Genomic DNA, 22,149 nt, shown 5'->3' on the forward strand with positions numbered 1-22,149 from the left:
AGGACTGTTCACCAAGGGGAATACCAGCAGCAAGAGGGCACACGTTTAGCCCTGGACGCTGTTTCTTACTGTGTGACTTGGCTAGAGTTGGGAGTTCCCCCAAAACATACGTGTCCCCATTTTTCCAGAACCAAACCTCAACACAGCAAAGCTGTACTGTCTTTATGTGGCAAAAATGTTTCCTTGTAGGCCCCTTTCAGGTAACAGTCTTCACAATGTATTGCCATCACGGTTTAAGGAGCATCAGCAGCTTCTCAAGTGGGTAGGGAAAGCAGAAAAACGTACGCAAGAGGACATGGATCCAAAATGATGACGAAGCATCTCCCATGGGGAGGTGTTGGTGGGGAGATGATGGGCTAAACAGGCAACTTTTCAAAAACACAGCTATCATAGAAAAGAAACTTGCCTCATGTAAACTGGATTGAGAAATTCTCAGTGATTCTGTAATGGATTTTTTTTTTTTTTTTTTTAATGCAGAAGTAATGTATACTCTAGTATTCTGGTGTTTTTGTATTTATGTAATAATTTCTTAAAACCATTCAGACAGATAACTATTTAATTTTTTTAAGAAAGTTGGAAAGGTCTCTCCTCCCAAGGACAGTGGCTGGAAGAGTTGGGGCACAGCCAGTTCTGAATGTTGGTGGAGGGTGTAGTGGCTTTTTGGCTCAGCATCCAGAAACACCAAACCAGGCTGGCTAAACAAGTGGCCGCGTGTAGAAACAGGCAGCTCTGAGTCAGATCTGGGCCCTTCCACTAGGGTCCTCTGAACCAAGCCCCACTCCCTTGCTAGGGGTGAAAGCATTACAGAGAGATGGAGCCGTCTATCCAAGAAGCCTTCACTCACCTTCACTGCTGCTGTTGCAACTCGGCTGTTCTGGACCCTTACTTTGGTGTGTGTTGAGGGATGGGGAATAGAACATTGACTATGTTGATTACCTTCACTATTCAGCCAGCCTGACCTTTTAATAACTTTGTAAAAAGCATGTATGTATTTATAGTGTTTTAGATTTTTCTAACTTTTATATCTTAAAAGCAGAGCACCTGTTTAAGCATTGTACCCCTATTGTTAAAGATGTGTGTCCTCTCGTTCCCTCTCTTCCTCTTGTAAGTGCCCTTCTAATAAACTTGTCATGGAAAAGCTCCTGTGCCAGGAGCTCAGTCTGATTCTTGCTATTGTCTGTGGGTGGAAAGAAGATTTAAAGGGGAGCCCCGAGGGGTCCCAGGGACTTCAGGGCTCAGGAGGACCAGAGGAAAATGTCTATAAGCCCAGATACACCTTGACCAATGATGTGCCAGGCCACATTCTGCCATGGTCCTCATGTAATATCCAGCTGCTCTCATTCACCAAGGGCAACATGCAGTGCCAGCAGGAGCCCCTGAGCCATCTGCACAGAGGTCAAGTTTCTCAATGGGTGGATCTCGCTGTTGCCCAAGCCTAAACACCATATGTGTCCCATCTATCTCTGCAGTGCCATTTTGTATTTTACTTCCTCTATATCCCAAGGCCTTTGGCAAATGACTGAATGCCACCAACCCAACCTCCAGCCCTGCCATCTCTTGCCTCTGCTAGTCCCTCCTAGCCTGATTCCTCCGTATTGTCATGGTGTCTTAAATGCCACCAGATTTGCCTTCCCACAGGCATGGAGGTAACTTTAGCGCCACAAGTACCTTGGTTTCCACATCTTCCAGCTCAGATGACTGTTAGCACCTGTGAAAATTCATTTTGAATTCAAAACGCCCAAGGAGAAAGGGACTTCAAAGTTGTTTCTTTGGCTAGATCTTACATCGACCCCAGAAGATGTGGAGAAAGAAAAACATTGATTAAAATGTAAAATGTTGGCCAGGCGTGGTGGCCTGTAATTCCAGCACTTGGGAGGCAGAGACAGGCAGATCACTTGGGGTCAGGAGTTCAAGACCAGCCTGGCCAACATGGCAGAACCCCGTCTTTACCAAAAAATACAAAAATTAGCCAGGGGTAGTGGCGCACGCCTGTAGTCCCAGCTACTTGGGAGGTTGAGATGGCAGAATCACTTGAACCCAGGAGGTGGAGGTTGCAGTGAACTGAGATCACACCACTGCATTCCAGCCTGGGCAACAGAGTGAGACACTGTCTCAAAAAAAAAAAAAAAAAGTAAAATGCCTTTTGGTTTTTGAGAGTGAATAAGCAGCGTTTGGGGTAGAAGGATGAACTGGGTTGGAATAATCCTGTGGTGTGGCCACATCTGCAGCAGTCCTCCTAAGGACCTCCCCAGCATCCAAACACCTCCCTCAACAGGAGGAGGCAGGTTGCAGTGTAAGGGCCCATGGATTTGGCCTCCGAGAACTGCATCAAATTCCTGCCTTTATGATGATTTGGTTGGTTCTTCCACCTTCCTACACCCTTAACAGCTTTCCTCAAGGGTTTACGTAGCCTGTAGTTCTCAACAGCTGACCCAAACCAGTCCTTTTAACCCAGCCTGTTCCTTGAGATGCATGACTTTAAATTCCAGCTATTTGTTAGACGTGATGCAAAACACAGCGCCCCCAAAGTGGATCATCTTCCCCCCTCACTTGAGCCAGCTCCCTTTTCTGCTTCCCCAGTTTTGATCAGTAGCCTCTTCCCTCCCATTTTCCAAGCCCGGAGCAGCTTGAGGAATGTCTTTTCCTTGCTCCCCATCACCTCTCTGCTGCGACCATCTCCCTTTTGGAAAGGCCCTACTCCCTGAACTTCCCGGTTCTCCTTGGCCCTCTCGTACAGTCTGCTCTTTCTCTTGGGCCTACACCTCTTCTGCCTGCTTCCTTGCTGGTATTCCCAGACCACCGTTCTGCTGACTCCTCCCTAAGTGATCTCATCTACCCTTATGATTTCAAGCCACACAAACGCTAATGACCCCCAAATCAGTACTTACAGCCCAGACTTGAATCCCAAGCTTCAGACTCATGTCCAGCTGACTGCTGGCTGCTGGCACATGGAGGGGCCACAAGTACCTCAAACTCACAATCAAATAAACAGAATTCATGGTGTCTCTTAAAACTATCCCTCTCCTCTGGCCTTCAGCCCTGTTTTAGACATGACCATTGACCCAACCTACGTCCACAGAAGCCACAGTGGTCCACCAGTCCTCTGCTCCCACCTCCACACAGTCCCGCTTCTCCAGTCTCTGCTCTAGTCCCACTCACACCACCCTAAACACACCTCTAGTGCCTAGGGAACTGCACCAGTGTCCTAGTGGGTCTCCTAGACTCCAGATGGCTTTCCTATAAAGGCACCCTTCATACTGCCCCAGTAACCAATCTGACCATAGATGCTTCCCCTAGTCCACTGCACACATTCTAAGGTCTTTGCCCTGGAGCACTTGGCCCTCATTTGCCCTTACCTAGCTTTCACCACTCCCTGCCTTACCCTCTACAACCCGGCAATTTGCAGCCCTCATGGATCATCCTTGTCTTCATGGCTGCTTGTGCTTAGAACATCAACTTCTCCTCCCCCGCCCACCCCTGGCTCCCCAGCACACCACCACTTCGCCTGGCTAACTTTTACTAATGCTTTGTGCCTCCATTCAGACATCTCCAGGAAGCCTCTCATGAACATCTATTTCTGTTGCCACAGTCCCCGCTCTAGGCTGTGAGTTCATTGAGAGCAGGGTTTACATTTTATTCTCTTATCCCTGGCTTCTTTTTTGGCCACCACATACTTTTGCCGAGTAAATGACTCAGTGTCCATATCTAGTAGATTCTATCTTAGCAATATATTTTATATACATTTCCATAGTGCTTACAGGAATTCCTTATATATGACTGAAGGAATATAGTTCCTGCTTACCTGCTATCACAGCTATTCCAAAATTCTCCTAATCTGTGTCCCTGTAGTCCAGGGATAGCAAATATATGGCAGAATTCCCCCCTTCTCTATTTCTCTATCCATGGCAAACTCATCACTGGGTTGGGTCCATCCTCAGCCTCAGACTCTTTCTCACAGCTAACTGGTTAGATAGATACTGCTAATACTGCTGCCACATTTTCCTGGAATGTAATTATGGTTAGATGCTTTTTCTGCTCAAAACCTTTGGCTCCTCACTTACCTCCAGAGTAGGCACAGACTCTACAAAGTCCCCTCCAGCATCACGCCATCCCCATCTGCCACCATTTCTCTACGTGGACTCCTTGCATTTTCCCAGCACATCCCTTCACTCTTCTTTCCGTACCTTTGTTCAAGCCATAACTCCAACAACTCTGCTGCCTCCACTCACCTATCTGCCTCAATCCCTTATCCTTCTAGCTCAACTCAAGCAGCGTTACTTCCCCTAAGTCAGTGGTTCTCAAAGTGGGTCCCAGGACCGAACCAGCAGCATCGGTATCACCCAGGATGTTAAAGACGCAAATTCTCAGGCCCCACGCCAGGCCTACTGAACCCGCAGCTCTGTAGTGGGGCTGTCCAGGTGGCTGTGGCGTGGGCTCACTTCTGAGAACCACTGCTCTAAGATGCACTTCCTGTTCTCCCCAACCCACTGTGTTCTCTCCTTCCCACAGCCATTAGGGCTAGTCACAGCACTCTTCACATGCTGTCTTGGCATTGTCTTTTGTGACCTTGTCTGGTTTGCCCCCTGCTCCCACCTGAGTTGGACTTTGAGTTCGTGGAAAGGAGAAACTACATCCTGACTCAAGTCTGGATCCTCTGCCACACCTTGCTCAGATTCTGGCACCAACGACGTTCACAGTCAGTGTTGGCTGGACCCTGAGTTCTTGTTTCTGCTCTCACCAGGGTAGAAGGAACAAATTTAAGGCTCTCTGACTTCACCATTAATGACTTCCTGAGAATTTCCTGGGGAAACATGATTGTTGCAGGCCATGTCCTTGGAATTCAGATTAAAAGAACCTTTTCTCTCCTAAACTATGCTGCTGTTTCCATAAAGTTCCTACCCTGGGCCTTAGTCCACATTTTTGTGTAATAGCATTAAAGCCACCTGGTTGATAATAGCAAGGGCAGGGGCAATGATTGGACACCTCCTTCATTAGAGAGAACCCAAGAGGCTTCCTAGTCAGTAAACTGGGCATTAGCAAGCAGCTCTGGGTGCCTGGTGATGCCTCCCAGATCTGTAGCTGTGCGGAGGAAGTGTTTGGGCCTAACAACAGATACACAGAAAGGGGTTTTAAAAGTTGTTTTTTTTTTTTTCTTTTTACCCCCAGGCCTGTGTTCCAAAGATGCAGTAATAACCATTAGGGCCAGGTTTTGAATCACAATGTTTTTCAAAAGGAAACAAAGTAGAACTGTAAATCCCTAAGAGTGGGAATATGCTATTGCTGTTACCTTTTTTGTTAATTTTTCTGCAAACCAGAGGAACAACTTAGAATAGAGCAAGATACTTACTATGCTAGAACTTAATTCTGAGTAAAGAGACCTACGTTAAGAGCAAGCTTTGTGATGCTAACAACAGGCCTATGTAATGCCAAAGTAGGAAATTTAGAGGATTTCTCTTTTTTTTTTTTTGAAAAAAAAAAAGCCTGTCGCCCAGGCTGGAGTGCAGTGGCACGATCTCGGCTCACTGCAAGCTCCGCGTTCCAGGTTAAAGAGATTCTCCTGCCTCAGCCTCCTGAGTAGCTGGGACCACAGGTGTCTGCCACCACGCCCAGCTAATTTTTTGTATTTTTAGTGGAGACGGGGTGTCACCGTGTTAGCCAGGATGGTCTCGATCTCCTGACCTTGTGATCTGCCTGCCTTGGCCTCCCAAAGTGCTGGGATTATAGGCATGAGCCACTGCGCCCGGCCAAAATTTAGAGGATTTCTAAGATGTTTTCTCTAAGAGCTTACATGCCAAAGGTGCCAGGATGGATCACTAAACCCTGAGTGGAATCAAAAATACTAGAATTATGCCCTGCACAGTCAGCAGTCTACTTTCATGAGACATACAAATTATGGGAAAGTTAATAGGGGGTTGTTTTCAAACTAACCTTGTACTAACACCGTACTGGGTTCAGTACGCATGACCAGACTTTTTACACTTTCTTCACCTATAGTCCTCTAATAAGATTTGGTACTTAATGACATAATGCTGTAGCTAAATTGTCTATTGTAAAATTAACAGGGGCAGTAGGGAGAGTGAAGAGCAAATCTAATGCGTTAGAATATTCACTGAAACTCTTGTCTCCATCAATCAGAACATTCTATGAATCAGAACCCCTAATGAATCAGAACCTCTGACCACACTGGACACGTTTGCTAAATTTAGCTTTGCATCAGCAAACGCTGAAGCTCAGGATAGTTTACAGAGCTCTTATCTTACCCTTAGACAGTGATTCTTCTAAGACTGTTTTTCCATGGCAGGCCAAGGCAAGGCAAGGGGCATTCCACACGCTCTCTCAATGGCCATTGTTAAGAGACTGGCCCAAGGTTAAAGGAATCTGACAAGCTATGGCAAAAATTGTTGATCCCGACCTCTCCACAGTGGGACCAGGAAATCAGCCATATATCACATTTCACGTGTTCGAAATAGTTTGCAGGAATGGCCTGACATGCTCTATGGTCCTTGAACCACATCCCATATTACTCAACCATCTAAGTCTAGCTTCCCTGAATCTCTAGCTTCTCTGAATTAGACGTGGCCAAGTTCTATAAATAGAGAGCAAGCAAACTGGTTCTGTCAATCTTCTCATACTCTGGCAGGATGGCATATTTTAAAATTATAAAAATATCTATGTCTTCATCACTCTAAAATTATTACATAACACATGATTTTCTCAGGGGAAAAATGTTTATTCTTGTCTTTCCTTACCTTCCAGCACTTATGTATGGCTCTTCAAACTTTGTGATCATATTCATCCAACACAAACCATACTTTACAACCAAAACTAAGGGCCTACTATGTGCCAAACACTATGTTATGCAAAACGAGAAACGTTTAAGGAAAAAAACAACCAAAAACCAAGTCTCTTATTTTAAATTCCAGCTGGCAATTCTGTAACAACTTGTGGTAGCGTGAACATAGGTCACTGTAGATAGACTGCAGCTATTGCTGTAGTGTTAGCTCATGATCACTATTCTAACATGGGCTTTTAGTAGATTTCACTAGAGACCTTCATCCCATATGTCCCTAGAAGAGGCCAATATCCCTACATAGCTGAGGTCTTAAAAACATGACATTACATATGCAGGGTAAATTCCAAAATAGTGAGCTTGACAAACTCTTCCACTATTCACTATATATGTCTAATCCAATGAAGGATATAGGGCTTCCCTCGCTCATACCCCCTAAAAAAACCACAAAATATAATAATAGACATTAGCAGAGTTTATAAATAAATCACATTTTAATCATCTGGCTTTGTTTAAGCTACCAAATCAAATTCACAGATTTTTCTAGTCTGGTCTGTTTTTTCTAACCAGATGGCCTAGTATATTTTCTAAAACCTTCCATCTTTTAAGGAAAACATGTTCCACCTTTTTTTTTTTTGCAACCCCAGAGCCAACTTCCCTAATGCAATCACCTCAAAGAAACACTGATGGGCTGGTGGTGAACCACAGACTCAAAGTCCTTCAGAACAGTAAAAGAAAAAAAAAAGGAAGGAACAAAAGGTCACTAAGCAATGTCCAGTGTTCCCTGGAAAGCCTCTTCCTGAATGCTTCAGTCACTGAGCTGTCGCCTCCCTGTGGTCACTCCTGCTGGCCCCTGTAGCATTCCATTCCTTCTGCCATCTGTTTCAGGTTCTGCAGTGCTTATAAGGTGGTGTCTGGAGGGGTGTGAGCCTTATTTCTTTCTGCTCCTAACCCAACCTGTTTCTTTCATGCGGTGTAAATGGTTCTAGGGCCCACCTAGGCCAGAACCGGTTCTCAGCTGGTGTGTGGGCACCTTCCATCCACTGTACTATGTGCCAGTTCAGAGCCACAGCAATAATGATCACAGTGAGGGCTAATGATATGCATTACAAAGTCTACAAAAACAAATAAGGATTCTTATTTGCTGTACTTTCCACTCTTCCTTTAAAAACTTGCCATTTACTTATCAGTTCCTTTGGGGCTGACCCACTCACTCAAGACAAAGGATAAAGAACGAAAGATAGTCACCCAAGGTTCCAGGCCTGGAAGGGCAGACAGGAGCTATGAACCTTGGAAGTCAAACAAGGTGCTCAGGAACTCACTGCCCAATATTTCGCTTCCCCACCCACCCCTTAGTGTTCCCCCTTTGGCAGTCATCTCTCTTTGGCTGTAAAGAGAAAAGGGGAAATGTGCCTTGTTTTGTGGGTATTAAGTATGACAACACAGCTCTGGCATCTCCAGCAGCAGGGGAGAACTCTAACTAAGGCAGAAGAGTTTCTTCACGAAAATCACAGTATATGATCACATACGGTCTCCGTGGCCCATACAAGGACTCCTTAAGGTTCTCTCTAACACACAACCTATCTCCCACAACTCACTAGAGAGGTTTTATTCCCACTGGAATAGAAATCCTTTGCCTCATTTATTACAGTCTAAAAACCCACACTGGCTTTTTGATTCTTTCTAGCATGAGCTCAGACACTATACTTCAAAAGAATGCCCAGAGGCATTTTCTTAGGTAGAGACTAAGCTGTGGGCTAAGACTTTGGCCCCACATAGCTCACATCAATTCTGCAGATGCCTCCTTTCCTCCCAATAAAAGCATCATAGCTCAGAGCTACAAGCTCCTTGAACGGAGAAAACCCAAATCACCCAGGAAAGTTGACACAACTCCTGATGTGCAGTATCAAGTGTGAATGCTGGAAATGCTACTTAAAAGGTTGACCAGGAATGGCCTGGAGGTTGTCTTCAACTTGAGTAAATCACACAGACCTCTGAGATTTATCCTACCCTCATTCCTAGAACAACAACAAAAAAGTATATTTAAGAAATCCTCACTCATTACTATCACTGTATTCCTCGCTCTCTTACAATACACTGAGGAAAAAAGGATTTCTCCTTAACCTTCTACTAAAAACTAAAATTAAGGGGACCCTATAAACAAGTCAGGCAGCCAACATGATAATGGCAATTTTGGCAAAATATGACTGGGCTGAGTAGAGAGATATCTCAGAGACAGCTAGCATCTTTGTTAGTCAAACCCTAGTAGGAATAATTTAGTGCTCTTCATCAGATGAAAGGCCTTCAATTTCATCTCTGTCTCCCCCGATTGCCATCCAGAATGCTTTGGCCACCTGTGGAGAGAAGCATGCAACAAATGTTAGGCAACAGCTACATTTCAGCTTGTTTCATATGTTATGCCTTGAACTGACTGAGACCTACAATTCTGCACCTTGCCCTCCAGTCCTCTGGCAACACACATCAAAACCCTTGAATACCATTTGATCCATGATCGCCACATCTAGAAATTTATACCAATGATATATTTAGAGTTGTATACAAAGATGATGTGTAAGGATATGCACAGCTTCATTATTCGTAGAAGCAAAAAATGCACATGACCTAAATGCCCAAAAAGGAACAGGATAAATTATGACACATTCATTTCAGGGGACACCATCAACCATCCAAGTTTCCTGCCAATAACATGTGTTGGTAATAATATAACAAAACAACTAAGAGTTTTCTGGCCCCAATAGTTAGAAAGGCAAACATTGTGAGTCTCAATGAAGGTTCCATGTCACTCACCATAGAGGTGAAAAATCTTGGTTTGAATGCAGCAACTATACTATTACTGTATAAATATTTAATTAGTTAGAAGTTAATATTCAATGAAAAGCTCACACTAAGACCCTTCAGAAATACACAAGTGTGATATATAATTATAATAATAGCACTGGACCTTTTATAGGTACTCACTAAATATCCGGCTGATTGTCTCACCTTTTCTGCATGCACCTTTCTTTGCTCGTGAGGAAGCGTCGCAGCCTTGTCTAGGGAGAAAATGCATCTTAAGAAATTTGTCTAATAGCACAGGACACGTAACACGTTGAAAGAAACAGAAGAAGGCAAAAGCAGGAAAAGTAAAAGGAAAGAGAATGAAGATGGAAATTTTTTTTTACCAAGTCCCACGAGTAGCTAAGTTTCTCAAGACAGCTGAGACCAGAACAAGGAATCCAATCCAGCAGTGAACAAAATAAAATGCTACTACATAAAACAGACAAGCATCAATACGGGAACATATTAGACACAATGGATCCAATTACCTTTCATTTCCTTTAACTTTGAAAAGAGTCTTTCAAAATTCTCCACATCTCCTCCTCCAGTAGTAAGACTGGCTAGTTCTTGAATATCCAGATCTAACATGGGATCTGAAATAGGGATTTGTCACATTATCTGTCACGTTATTTGCATATGTGCTACACTGAGAGAATCCTAAGGCAAATGATAACCTTGATGAAGTCACCAATGATCGAAGGCCCAGTGTATATACCACCTTTACAGTTCATGATGCCTCGCCCTGCTTGGCTGCTAGTGGGCCCTCACAAATGAAGCATAACTATTTTATCCTCACAACATTGACATGAGGTAAGGAGTACTATTTCCATTCTAAAGATAAGAAAACCACAGCTTAGAGTTGAAGTGACTTGCTGAGGTCACAGCTAGTAAGTGGATCCAGACACAGGGGTTACCAACTCCAAAAGCATACTCACTCCACTAAGGTACATTGATTCACCAATAAATGACTAAAGTTTATACCATATTTTACTGTACAACAAATATTTTCACATCTATTATTGACAACAACTATAAAAGGTGATTAGAACAGATAACATTATCTGAGAATAACAGAAAATGATATGGAAAAAAAACCCTGTATCTAAAAATGAACTCATCTAAAATTACAGCTATTCAGAGGTAGAGCTGATTTAAATTCACATTTCCTTACTACAAATCTTTTACGGTTTCTACCTTGGCACACTGCTTCTTTATTAAAGTTTGTTTTTAATCAGAAATTTAACTTCTTCTCCATTCCAGGCCCACTACCTTCAGAATGTCTTCCCTGCCCATCCCAGTTTCACAGGTCTCCTTCCTTAGAATTCTTTCTACATTTACTGTTTCTAGAACTGTCTTAGCACTTGCATATATTACCTTTTATTCTAACATTTCTCCACCACTACTTTAATAAATACTACCACCATAAGAGAGAGAGTTTGCTTTGGATCTGCACCACTGAATGCTTTAACTTACATGGTTCCATTTCATCTTTGCAACAGCCCTATGAGGAAAGATTTGTCACCGTTATTTTACAGAAGAGGAAACTAACACCAACAGAGGTTAATTTACTCAAGGTCAGGCCATTACTAGTGATAAAGCCATGATTTGAACCCAGCAGGGTTCCAATTACAGGACTCCAATGCCTATGACCTTAATCACTACATTATAGGTCCTATCTCTATATTTTTAGACTAAGCTCCATGAAGATAGGATGACTTATAATTATTTGCATCTATCACAATGCCATATAGACAATTTGGTGTTCAAAATGTATTTTGGTTAATATATTTGCTTTTGTTGAATGGACATGTTGTGTAGGAAGTTAGTACATAGGGCTGAAGATAAAAGTTTGTGATCTATCTGTGTATACATAGTTATTGAGCTGTTAATGCAGACAGAATCACTCCATGCCTAAATATAGATTTGGAAGAGTTTAAATGGAGCAATGAAGAATGTCAATATTTAAAGGCTGAGAAAAGGAGGGTATCTACCAAAGAAAGAGAAGGAATAATCAGAGAAGTAGGAAGAAAACCAGGTGAAATCGTGTTGGGTGAGGCACGGGAAGATAATGTTTCAAAGAGGAATTGATCTGTAACACTGAATGCCGCCACAGGGTCAAGATGAGGACTGGAAAATATCTACCCGATTCAGTGGCATGGAGGTCATTGTTGGCCTTTGCACAGAGCTGCCGTAGTGGCATACCAGGGGCAAAAGACAGACAGGAGTGAGGTGAGGGGCAAATGGGAGGTAAGGAATAGAAATAAGTTTAGTAAAGAGATAAGGTGGAAGACGTGGGATTGAGGAAGTGTTTGGTTTTTATTGATTTGGTTTTGCCTTAAATTTTTTTCTTAATTTATTCTTTAAAAAAAACTTGCAAAAATAGTATACAGAGTTCCTATACACTCTTCACCCACTTTCCCCTAGTGTTAACATCTTATATGACCATGGTACAATTATAAAAATCAAGAAGTTAATATTGGTATAATGTCATTAACCACACCATAGACTTTATCAGTTTTTCCACTAATATCCTTTTTCTGTTCCAAGATCCTACATGAAATTTAGTTGTCAAATCTCCTTAGTCTTTTCCAATTTGTGACAGTTCTTCAGTCTTTCATTGTCTTTCATGACTTTAACACTTGTATGGTCAGTCACTTGTATAATGTCCCTTAACCGCGTTTATCAGATATTTTCTTATTATTAGATTGCAGTTATGCATTTTTGGTGAGAATACCTTCTTACTGCATCCTATAAGGAGCGCTATTATGTCAATATGTCCTATTACCAGTGATGTTAATAATTAAATTACTTCATTACATCATTAAAGTGGCTGGTATCTGATGAGTTTCTCCAGTGTAAAGTTACTATTTTCCCCTTTGTAATAAATAAATATCTTGAGAGAGATACTTTTAGACTATGCAGATATACTTCTCCTTAAACTTTCACCACTAATTTTAACATCCATCAGTGGATCTTGCCTGCTACAACTATTACTGTGTTTTGTGCCTAATGATGGCTTTCTACTTTCTTCATTCCTTCTGTATTTATTACTTGGGATTCTTCTGTAAGGAGATGCTGTCCTTTCTTTCTCATTTGTTTATTCAATTATTTATTTATATTAGTATGAACTCATGAATAGTTAGCTTATTCTACGGCTTATAACCCTATACTATATTAAACTACTTTGCTGGTCAAATTGTTCCAGATTTAGCCACTGGAAGCTCTTTTAGATTGGTCCCTAAGCCCTTTCAACATGTCCCCACTCTTTTTTGAGAATTTTCTTAATTTCTGGTGCCATGAGATGTTCCAGGGTCATCCTGTATTTTTCTTGCCCAAGTCCAGGAATCAACCACTTCTCCAAGAAGCCCTACTTCCTTTTATTGGAGAATGGTATTTAGAAAGCAAGATCTGGCCAGGCGCAGTGGCTCACGCCTGTAATTCAAGCACTATGGGAGGCCGAAGATGGTGGATCACCTGAGGTCGGGAGTTTGAGACCAGCCTGACCAACATGGAGAAACCCCATCTCTACTAAAAACAAAACAAAACAAAACAAAAAATTAGCCAGGCGTGGTGGCACATGCCTGTAATCCCAGCTACTCGGGAGGCTGAGGCAGGAGAATCGCTTGAACCCAGGAAACAGAGGTTGCAGTGAGCTGAGATCGCGCCACTGCACTCCAACCTGGGCAACAAGAGCGAAACTCTGTCTCAAACAAAAACAAAAACACAACAACACACACACAATAAAAGAAAGCAAAATCTGAGTGCTAAGTGTGTCCACTGCTACGGCAATATTGTTGCTTCTGGGCCTCTCAGTGGACAGAACTAGGAAATACATGTGTGTATACTAATACACACATACACACACACATCTGTATTTATTTTCTAACTGTAAGTATATTTTTAAAACCATGAGTTCATACTGATACACTAGATTCCAATCCAGTACTAAAGAGTACATCTCGGCCTTCCCTTTTCCTTATTGGTAACCTTTTTCCTCTGGCAGTAAGAAACCTAGCTCTCACTATCTATATTTTCTTGTTTTCTATATGTCGGTATATGTGTGGTGTATAAAATATCTATATAAAAAATTTCAGAATTAGCCATACCCCAATAAGAAACAAATTTACTAAGTAGAGTTCAGTATTTGTGTTCAGTTCTTTTTGTTTTTAGTCTTATGGTATCTAGTCCAATTACTGTTTTCTACAGTTACTTAGGTTTAGTGCTTGAAGTCCCCACCCACTTCAGTGTGATTACTAGTTTGTTTTAACGGCAGAGACTTAGGCAGGTTTAAAAGCCAATGGGAAGGATTCAATTGAGAGGATAAGGTTGAATAAACTGGAGAGAAAAAAATATATACATGATTTTTTCTTCCTCATATGTTTCTATAACCAATCACTTGAGTTTTCTACATGAATTATCTTATAATAAGAAAAAAGAGTTTTAAAAATTTATTACTGCACATGAGCCCTCTGTAGCATAAAGATAAAGTAGGAGTATCAGTAGTTCCCCAGCAAAAGAAGATTTATAGTTATTGTCAAGTAAGTTCCTTGGTTTTCTGGCTTTTGGACGGCATATTGGATTCCAGTTTCAGCTCCAGGCCCTTCTTGCTAGATGTCCTTGGACAAGTTATTAAACTTCTCTGGGCTTTAGCTTCATCTCCATAAAATAACTTCTCTGCAAAACTTCATTACCAAATGAGAAAGGGGATATAAAAGAACTTTAAAAGGATGTGGAAGGGCTTATAAATACAAAGTTGTATTATTCTTGTCACCATCAATTCTGACTACTGTTAAATATTATGAAAAAACTACATGATACAGAGCTAGCTGTTTCGCCACCTGGTTCTGTCTGCCTTGGCTACGATGATCTGAATCAAGATCCTGCTAGGAGAATTAAAGAAAAAATGGTGCTCACATATTTGTTATGTATTTATTCTTCTTCCTTTTTCTGATAGCCACTGGCAAGGCTCACATTCATGTGTGGTACACTACCACTTTTTTTTCCCTTCTCTGTGTTTAAAGTCAATTTCTCCCTCAATGATTTCTGCCCAGATACCTATTCCAAGTTGCACAAAGCTCTCTCTTGGCAGCCAAAGGAGGAACTTACCCACAATGCTATCAACCTGGGCATCTGTTGTATTAGATGCACCACTCCGATGATCAGAGAGGGATTCAGTCCTATCTGCTGCTGGCAAATGGGGTTGCTGTTGAGGAAAATACACATAAGCAACAATTTAATAGACTACTCCAGAACTAAATCCAAAAAAGCTCACACTTTCAGTCCTTGGTTGGCTTGAGAAAAGAGTAACAGGAACTGGAGGCAAAGAAAGAAGAGCAAGATCACATTAAAAAAATAAAAGGCTAAAAATTCACTAACCCAGGAGTACTTTCCCCCAAGGAAGAACTAGAAAGTGTTGATTTTGCTTTAGACTATTAAAACATGTTTTTTGTTTGTCTCATTTAAGATCCATGTTATATTCAAAATGTGAAAATGTAACACAATCGTAACACAAATAGCTCAGAGGCTGTTGAAAAAGATCCCTGGAAAGACAGTGTGGCACTGTATAATTTGCTCTTGGCTCCAGCTGCTGACCAAGGTAAAGTTGGAACAAAGTTCTTAAGGACGCAGGGTTGAAACTGGACTACAAGCTCATTGAGGACAGGGACCTTGCCTCGGATTTGCCAAGGTCTTTTACACAGGAAGTACTAAAAAAGCACCATCAAATTTACTTTCTATTTAAAGATCTGAAGGCAAATTAATGCCTCAGGGAAATCCTAGCATATTTTAGAAAGCACCCTAGTAAAAATAAAACCAAAGCTGTAAACATCTTGAAAGGGCTTACTGCATTAGCAAGGGCTGTTTTAGGCTTTCCTTTCGTCTATTTTTAACATTCTCCGTCGCCTTTTAAATGGAAAGGAAAACAATGGTGAATGTGTAAAGATTCACAATGACAAGGAGAAATTAAAGCCAAAGAAGGAAAAAAGATCCAAGAAGAACCTTTACCTCTGGGTGACAGGGATCTGCTGACCCAATGCTATGGTTTGTTCCAGTCAATGAGTTGAGAAGGCTAAAGCCTTGGTTCCTATCTAAAAAGGAAAAACACAATCACTGAAATTAGTCATTTACATTTTAAACTGTTCAAATGACTAGGATGATGAAACAAACGCTGCTTATTTGTTTTCAAAGTTCTAACTACATATATGTATTTTTTTGAGATAGGGTCTCACTCTGTCGCCCAGGCTAGAGTGCAGTGGCACAATCACAGTTCAATGCAACCCTGAACTCCTGGGCTCAAGTGATCCTCCTTCCTCAGCCTCCTGAGTAGGTGGGAATACAGGTGCCTGCCACTGTATCTGGCTATTTTTTTTTTTAATTGTTTCTTGTTTTTTGTAGAGACAGGGTCTCATTATGTTGCCCAGGCTGGTCTTGAACTCCTGGCCTCAAGCCATCTCCTGAATCAGCTTCCCAAAGTGCCAAGATTACAGGCTTGAGCCACACCCCTAGCCCTGAATACACTTTTTTAAAGTACATTTTTAAAAAAAATCACAGACTATTAGTCCAGGTGGAAAATAATAGCAGGGCCATTATAGACAGACAAAAAGCCAGTGGTTCTATTTGCAAAGATTAATAGCACTAATGCTTTAATAGCCACTATGAACTAATATTCCATTGTTTTAAATAATCAAAAACATTTAAAAAATCAACAAAGGCATTCATATCAGGTGAAAAGGAGTATGAATGCTTTTTGAAAAAAGCTCTAGGGCTGGGTGCGGTGGCTCACATCTGTAATCCCAGCCCTTTGGGAGGCCGAGGCGGGCGGATCACAAGCTCAGGAGTTCAAGACCAGTCTGACCAACATGGTGAAGCCTCGTCTCTACTAAAAATACAAAAAATTAGCTGGGCATGGTGGTGGGTGCCTGTAATCTCAGCTACTCGGGAGGCTGAGGCAGGAGAATTGCTTGAATCCAGGAGGCGGAGGCTGCAGTGACCTGAGATTGCACCACTGCACTCCAGGCTAGGCAACAGTGCGAGACTCTGTCTCAAAAAAAAAGAAAAAGAAAAAAGCTCTAATTTAGATATGAATGAAGCAACTGCAGTTAAGGCTCCCAGTATGCTGTTTGTATTTACAATGGAGGACAAATCTGGAGCAACACATCTAGCACTGTTCAGAGGACAAGGGCCAGCCTTCATCCAGCAGTGTTCCCCAGAATGACCTGGAACACTTTATTAAAACTATCCTAGTATTCAAGGACTCTATCTGAGATTCACTGAGTCAGCATCATTAGGATAGAGATCATGGAATCTCAACTTTTAGCAAGTACTCCAGGAGGGTCTTATGAACACAGTAGTTCGAAAAACACTGCCTTAGAGTAGAACATGAGACTATCATCCAAGAGTAACAGTACAGAAGGCAAAGACTTTCTCTCTCAAAAAGACAACTTTCTCTCACCTTGCCTTTCCTCTCCCTATTTCTTCCCTGACCTACTCTCATCTCTCTTTCTCTAAACCACCTATAATTTCCCTACACCCTTTCCCCTGCCAGATAGTTGGTCATATAGAGATATCCAAAGAGAGAAACTTTGCAGTGTCCTTCCTTCTTCCTTTCACTTGGGAAGATCTGCTGTTTAAACTGGGATGAAGCCTCAAATGTGGCCTGCTAGGCTGTAGCCTGCAGATTTCTGGAGCTTGACTCTCGCCACAGAGGCAGTTATATGCAGCTATCAATCCAGTACCTCTGCATTAAAAGCTACCTTGGTCTGGGCAAAACTAAGAGGCTGCTGCTGCCCTACTGCTCTTCATTCTGTACAACCTCAACAGTGGCAGCATGGTCAGAGGCTTATGTGTACTCCTGGAGCCCCCCTTATCTCCTCATCCAAAGGCCTGGGGTCTAATCCAAAGAAGGGGGCTAAGGTTTCAGCAGGGTAGGACATGTAGGCTCAGAGGCCCAAGAGAAGCAGATCCATGCAGTGTCCTATGATGACAGTTTCAGAGCCTAAGGATGTTTATTCAAACATCAGCATGGTTCTTTCTTTTGGCCAATGTGTTGCTGATTTTAAAGTAGCTGTATGTAGTTATGTAATACTCAGACATGGATTTTACCTGTCATGAAGACATACATGAGTGCTCTTATAATATACTTTAAGCTATTTGTACAAAAGGCAATATCTGAGTAATAAACTACTTCTGTAAGAGAGTCCTCACTTCTATTACTGGAAAGAACTTGGACCTTGGGTAATTTTCCAATTCAGTTCATAAATCTCTCCATGTTCTAATTCCACAGCTTATATTTTTCCTCTGTTAGGCAACCCCTAAACTTGGCAGGCCGGACTGCAACTCAAAGAATAACGCAATACAATGTCAGTTTATGCATGTTATGAAACCAAAACAGTCTATTTGAAATGCCTCATTCCTTACTGTGGCTGCCTGTAAGGAGAACTGGGATGGACAGGAGTTAGGAGTAGGAGCTAGACTCATCACTGTATACTGTAAACCTTTCATTTTTGTTACATGTTCATGTATTATTTACCCATTCAGAGAGATTTTTTGAAATTTTTTTTTTTTTTTTTTTGAGACAGAGTCTGGTTCTGTGGCCCAGGCTGGAGTGCAGTGGCGTGATCTCGGCTCACTGCAAGCTCCGCCTCCCAGGTTCACGCCATTCTCCTGACTCAGCCTCCCGAGTAGCTGGGACTACAGACGCCTGCCATCACGCCTGGCTAATTTTTCTATTTTTAGTAGAGTCGGGGTTTCACCGTGTTAGCCAGGATGATCTCGATCTCCTGACCTTGTGATCCGCCCGCCTCAGCCTCCCAAAGTGCTGGGATTACAGGAATAAGCTGCCATGCCCGGTCGATTTTTTGAAATTTAATAATTTTATGCTGTGTATTTATCACAATTAAAAACTTCGAAAAAAAATTAACGCCCAATTAGAATGGATAAAATTATGTAAAAGTCAAAAGAGTAGGAAGAAAACTGGACTAGTGGTCAGAAAACCTGTTTTTCATTCCTGGCTCTGTCTACCTGTGTGACCTTAGACGAATTAATCAGGTTCACAATTGACTAAGAGTTTACAATCAGGTTTCAGGCTAATTATAATAAGCTAGAAGGACTTTTACTGATATTATAAACAATGAAAAATTTAGTCAACTAACAAGAGAGTTCATTATGTTCCGCTGCTTATATTTTAAGGAACTTAGAAACATACAAATTGACACAATGAGAAAAACAATTCATTTTTGTTTATCCAAAGTAGACTGCTCACATATTAACACTGCTCAAAAAACTTAGATGATATTTTATATACCTATGGCTTTTTAAAAAATTCTGTTCTGCCTGGTTCAATGTTTATTAAAATTCCATCCACATGCACTCACTGTACAACAATTCTTCTCATAGAAAAGAATTACATAAATCTTTTCTTGCTTGCTAGATTTTTCTCCCCAGGATTCAGGGCATGGAAATGTCATCCCTATTAAGAAGGATTTATTCCTTTAGCAGGTAGTTGTTGAAACTGGCTCTAGCATCTACGGTTTTATTGATGCCACAAAACTCTAGACTAGGAAGGAATAAATAAATTCATCTCCTCAGCTGATTCTTATGGAACTTCAGGGATGCAGAAAGGGGAAGCTGTTAGGTGATGTAAAATAAATTATTCTGTAAGGCACAATAAGTATATTAAACTCTGATTCAGTTTTAGTAGTCTAGTAAGTTGGACACCAGTGGATGCATGGATAAAAATGAAAATATCATGAAAAAATCTGGCAGTGCTGGTCATTAGCACAGATTCTTCCAGAGAGTGTAAGAAACAAAACTATAGCCTCTAGAATAAAGATTTTAAATGGGAAATTCTTAAGCCTGGAGATGATTTTTTTTAACAATACGAAGTTAAAAAACTTGAAATATATGAAATTATTTGGCCACCTCTTTACAAATCTAAGGGCACACTGTTATTTTAGAAGCATAAAATGCATTTCTCATAGAAATTTTGACTTACATGAAACATTTAAAGAATTCAAAACCTAGGCAAAGGGGGAAATTTCAGTTTGGGGGAAGGGGAAAAGTCGCTTTTTAAAAAGTATTTTTTTCCTTTTAATTTTTCTGATCTTTTCCCTTCTCCATTATTTATCAAGGTAATATGACAAGCATATGAATTTGGAAATAAGGCATGGATGTGAATCCTACTTCTACTATTTACTGTGTGGTTTTACACAAGTTATACCTTCTCTGAACCTCAGTTTCTACATTTACACAGTGGGTATAACAATATTTACATTGCAAAGTTTTCCTAAGGGTTAGTAGTAGATAACATTTATCAAGCGCTAAATATGTGTAAGGTAATATTTTAGGTACTTATAACGCTTCTTTAATCCTCACAACAATGAAAGCATGCCTTCTACAAACAATAGAAAGAAATATATGTCTTCTTTATTGTATTATCCTCTTTTACAGAAGATTTATTTCATTATTCTCTTTTACAGAACAAACTGTAACTCAGAGAGATTAGGTAACTTATCCAAAGTCACATAGCTGGAACCAGAACTTGAAATCTAGGACTCTCTGATTCTAAAGTCTATATTCTTTCCATGAAGGCCAGAGGTCTTGATAACATGTAAAGAGTTGAGACATGGACAATGTTTTGATGCACAACTACTGGCTTACTGGATATGATACAAACGTGGGTGAAGTGCAAAAAGATAATGTTTCATCCATATATAGTTCTCTGTTGTCAGTAATCCTTCATTAAGTCCCTGGTTTAGACTGTGATTTTCACTGAAGTAAGGTGAATAACTCAGGACTGAATAATTAATCATGTACCACTTACTAACGGTTCACAGCCCAGCCCTATAACTCCTTGAGGCATTGGTCACATAAAACAAATGGTAGTCTCTTCACTGTCCCTCAAGCACATGTAGACCAGGGGTTTTGAATCTCAGTATTACTGACATTTCCAGCTGGAGAATTCTTTGGTGTGCGGGTAGGTGGGAAAGAGGGGTGTCCTGTGCATCCCCTGCCTCTACCCACCAGATGCCTATAAGACTGCTAAATGTCCCCTGAGGGGCAAAATCACTTCCAATTGAGAACTACTGACACAGGTTTAATTAGAACAGGACAATTCTGGCTAAAATCCTCAGGTTTTTAAGTCCTTACTTTTAAGTAAGGAATATAACAAAGATTTTCAATGAAAAAAGAGAAAAAAAAAACCATTAAAAAGACTCAATCATTCTCTCTTGTCAGCACGGAAAATATCCTCCCCCTACTCTGAGAAACTTCGCTAGATGACTTCAGCCACTAATTACTTTTCCCTCTGTGCCATTTGTCCTTGCTGTCCTTACTATTCAACTGGCCCTTCAGAGAACATGCTACTATTACTACTCATCTCGAGTCAAAATGCCATCCTCAACTATACTATAAACTCCTTGCAGACATGGACAATCGCTAATGGTTCTACACCGCACAGCCTCCAGCATAGTGCTAAGTATACAGAAGAGAGGTTGAAATATCCACTGAATGCCTGATAGAACTGTCAGGCAGGGGCTGCAAGCACTAGCTATGTAAGTTAGTTTTTATTCTAAATGTTTATATACGACTCAAATATTAAGAATTTCCATGACCACACCCCCCAACATGCCTAACAGACGACCTCCTAGATATTTTGTGTTCATATTTCAATTTTTATTTCCTTAATGTAGCAATTATTTGGCATCATCTTAAGAAATTTTTTCCATATTTAAAGTTGTCTTTATATCCCCTTCCCTGCATAAAATGTTTTTCCTTTATTATAAACACATTCTTTTCCATCTGAGTGATAAGCATGACCAAACTTACTAAAACTAAGATATTTCAATTCGCATAGATAAGTTGTACCTATTTCTTCAATCAAACCACACTGTTTAAATAAAAAATTGTTTTAAGAAGGAAATGATTTCACTAGCGTCAGAGAAATAAACTTACACTTTGATATCACAATCCACTTCTTGGCAAACTGAAGTAAAATGTTTTTTGAAATCATAAAACAATTAGAAGAATCAATTTATTCTTTTTCACTAAACTACTGCTTGAAAAGGGCAAACTTTGAAATCCATTATTAAAAATAGTACTTATTAAAGACACAGGCCTAAGCACCGTACCTGGTTCTACCACCTGGCTTTAGATTCAGGAAAGTGAATCCACTCTCCTACGATACCTGGGACACCTGCTCACATGTCAAGAACATATAATGAACATGACCAGAAAGTAATAATACTATTTTTTTCTCTTTTTCTGGATTATAAATAATATATTCATTATAGAAAATTTGGAAACGAGAAAAGTATGAAGAAGAAAATTAGGCTGGGCGCAGTGGCTCACACCTGTAATCCCAGCACTTTGGGAGGCCGAGGAGGGAGGATCATGAGGCCAAGAGCTTGAGACCAGCCTGGCCAATGTGGTAAAACCCTGTCTCTACTAAAAATACAAAAATTAGCTGGGCATAGTGGCATGTGCCTGTAGTCCCAGCTACTAGGGAGGCTGAGGCAGGAGAATTG

At 40.9% G+C, this 22,149-nt stretch overlaps 1 protein-coding gene across 3 annotated transcripts in view; it reads right to left on the bottom strand.

The window, feature by feature from the left end:
• Positions 1–7,265: 7,265 nt before the first annotated feature.
• The window catches only part of AAGAB (alpha- and gamma-adaptin binding protein), a 73,841-nt gene continuing 58,957 nt past the window's right edge, over positions 7,266–22,149 (bottom strand). For all 3 annotated transcript variants that reach the window (XM_011968620.1, XM_011968611.1, XM_011968606.1), the window contains exons 6-10: positions 15,632–15,714; positions 14,735–14,831; positions 10,117–10,221; positions 9,794–9,843; positions 7,266–9,144 (exon numbers count right to left, since the gene is read on the bottom strand). In XM_011968620.1, coding sequence (XP_011824010.1) covers positions 9,067–9,144; positions 9,794–9,843; positions 10,117–10,221; positions 14,735–14,831; positions 15,632–15,714 — 413 coding nt within the window. In that variant the 3' untranslated portion in view covers positions 7,266–9,066. The remainder of the gene's footprint in view (positions 9,145–9,793; positions 9,844–10,116; positions 10,222–14,734; positions 14,832–15,631; positions 15,715–22,149) is intronic.

Source organism: Mandrillus leucophaeus, unplaced genomic scaffold, assembly GCF_000951045.1.
Source record: "Mandrillus leucophaeus isolate KB7577 unplaced genomic scaffold, Mleu.le_1.0 Scaffold12, whole genome shotgun sequence".
Lineage (NCBI taxonomy): Eukaryota > Metazoa > Chordata > Mammalia > Primates > Cercopithecidae > Mandrillus > Mandrillus leucophaeus.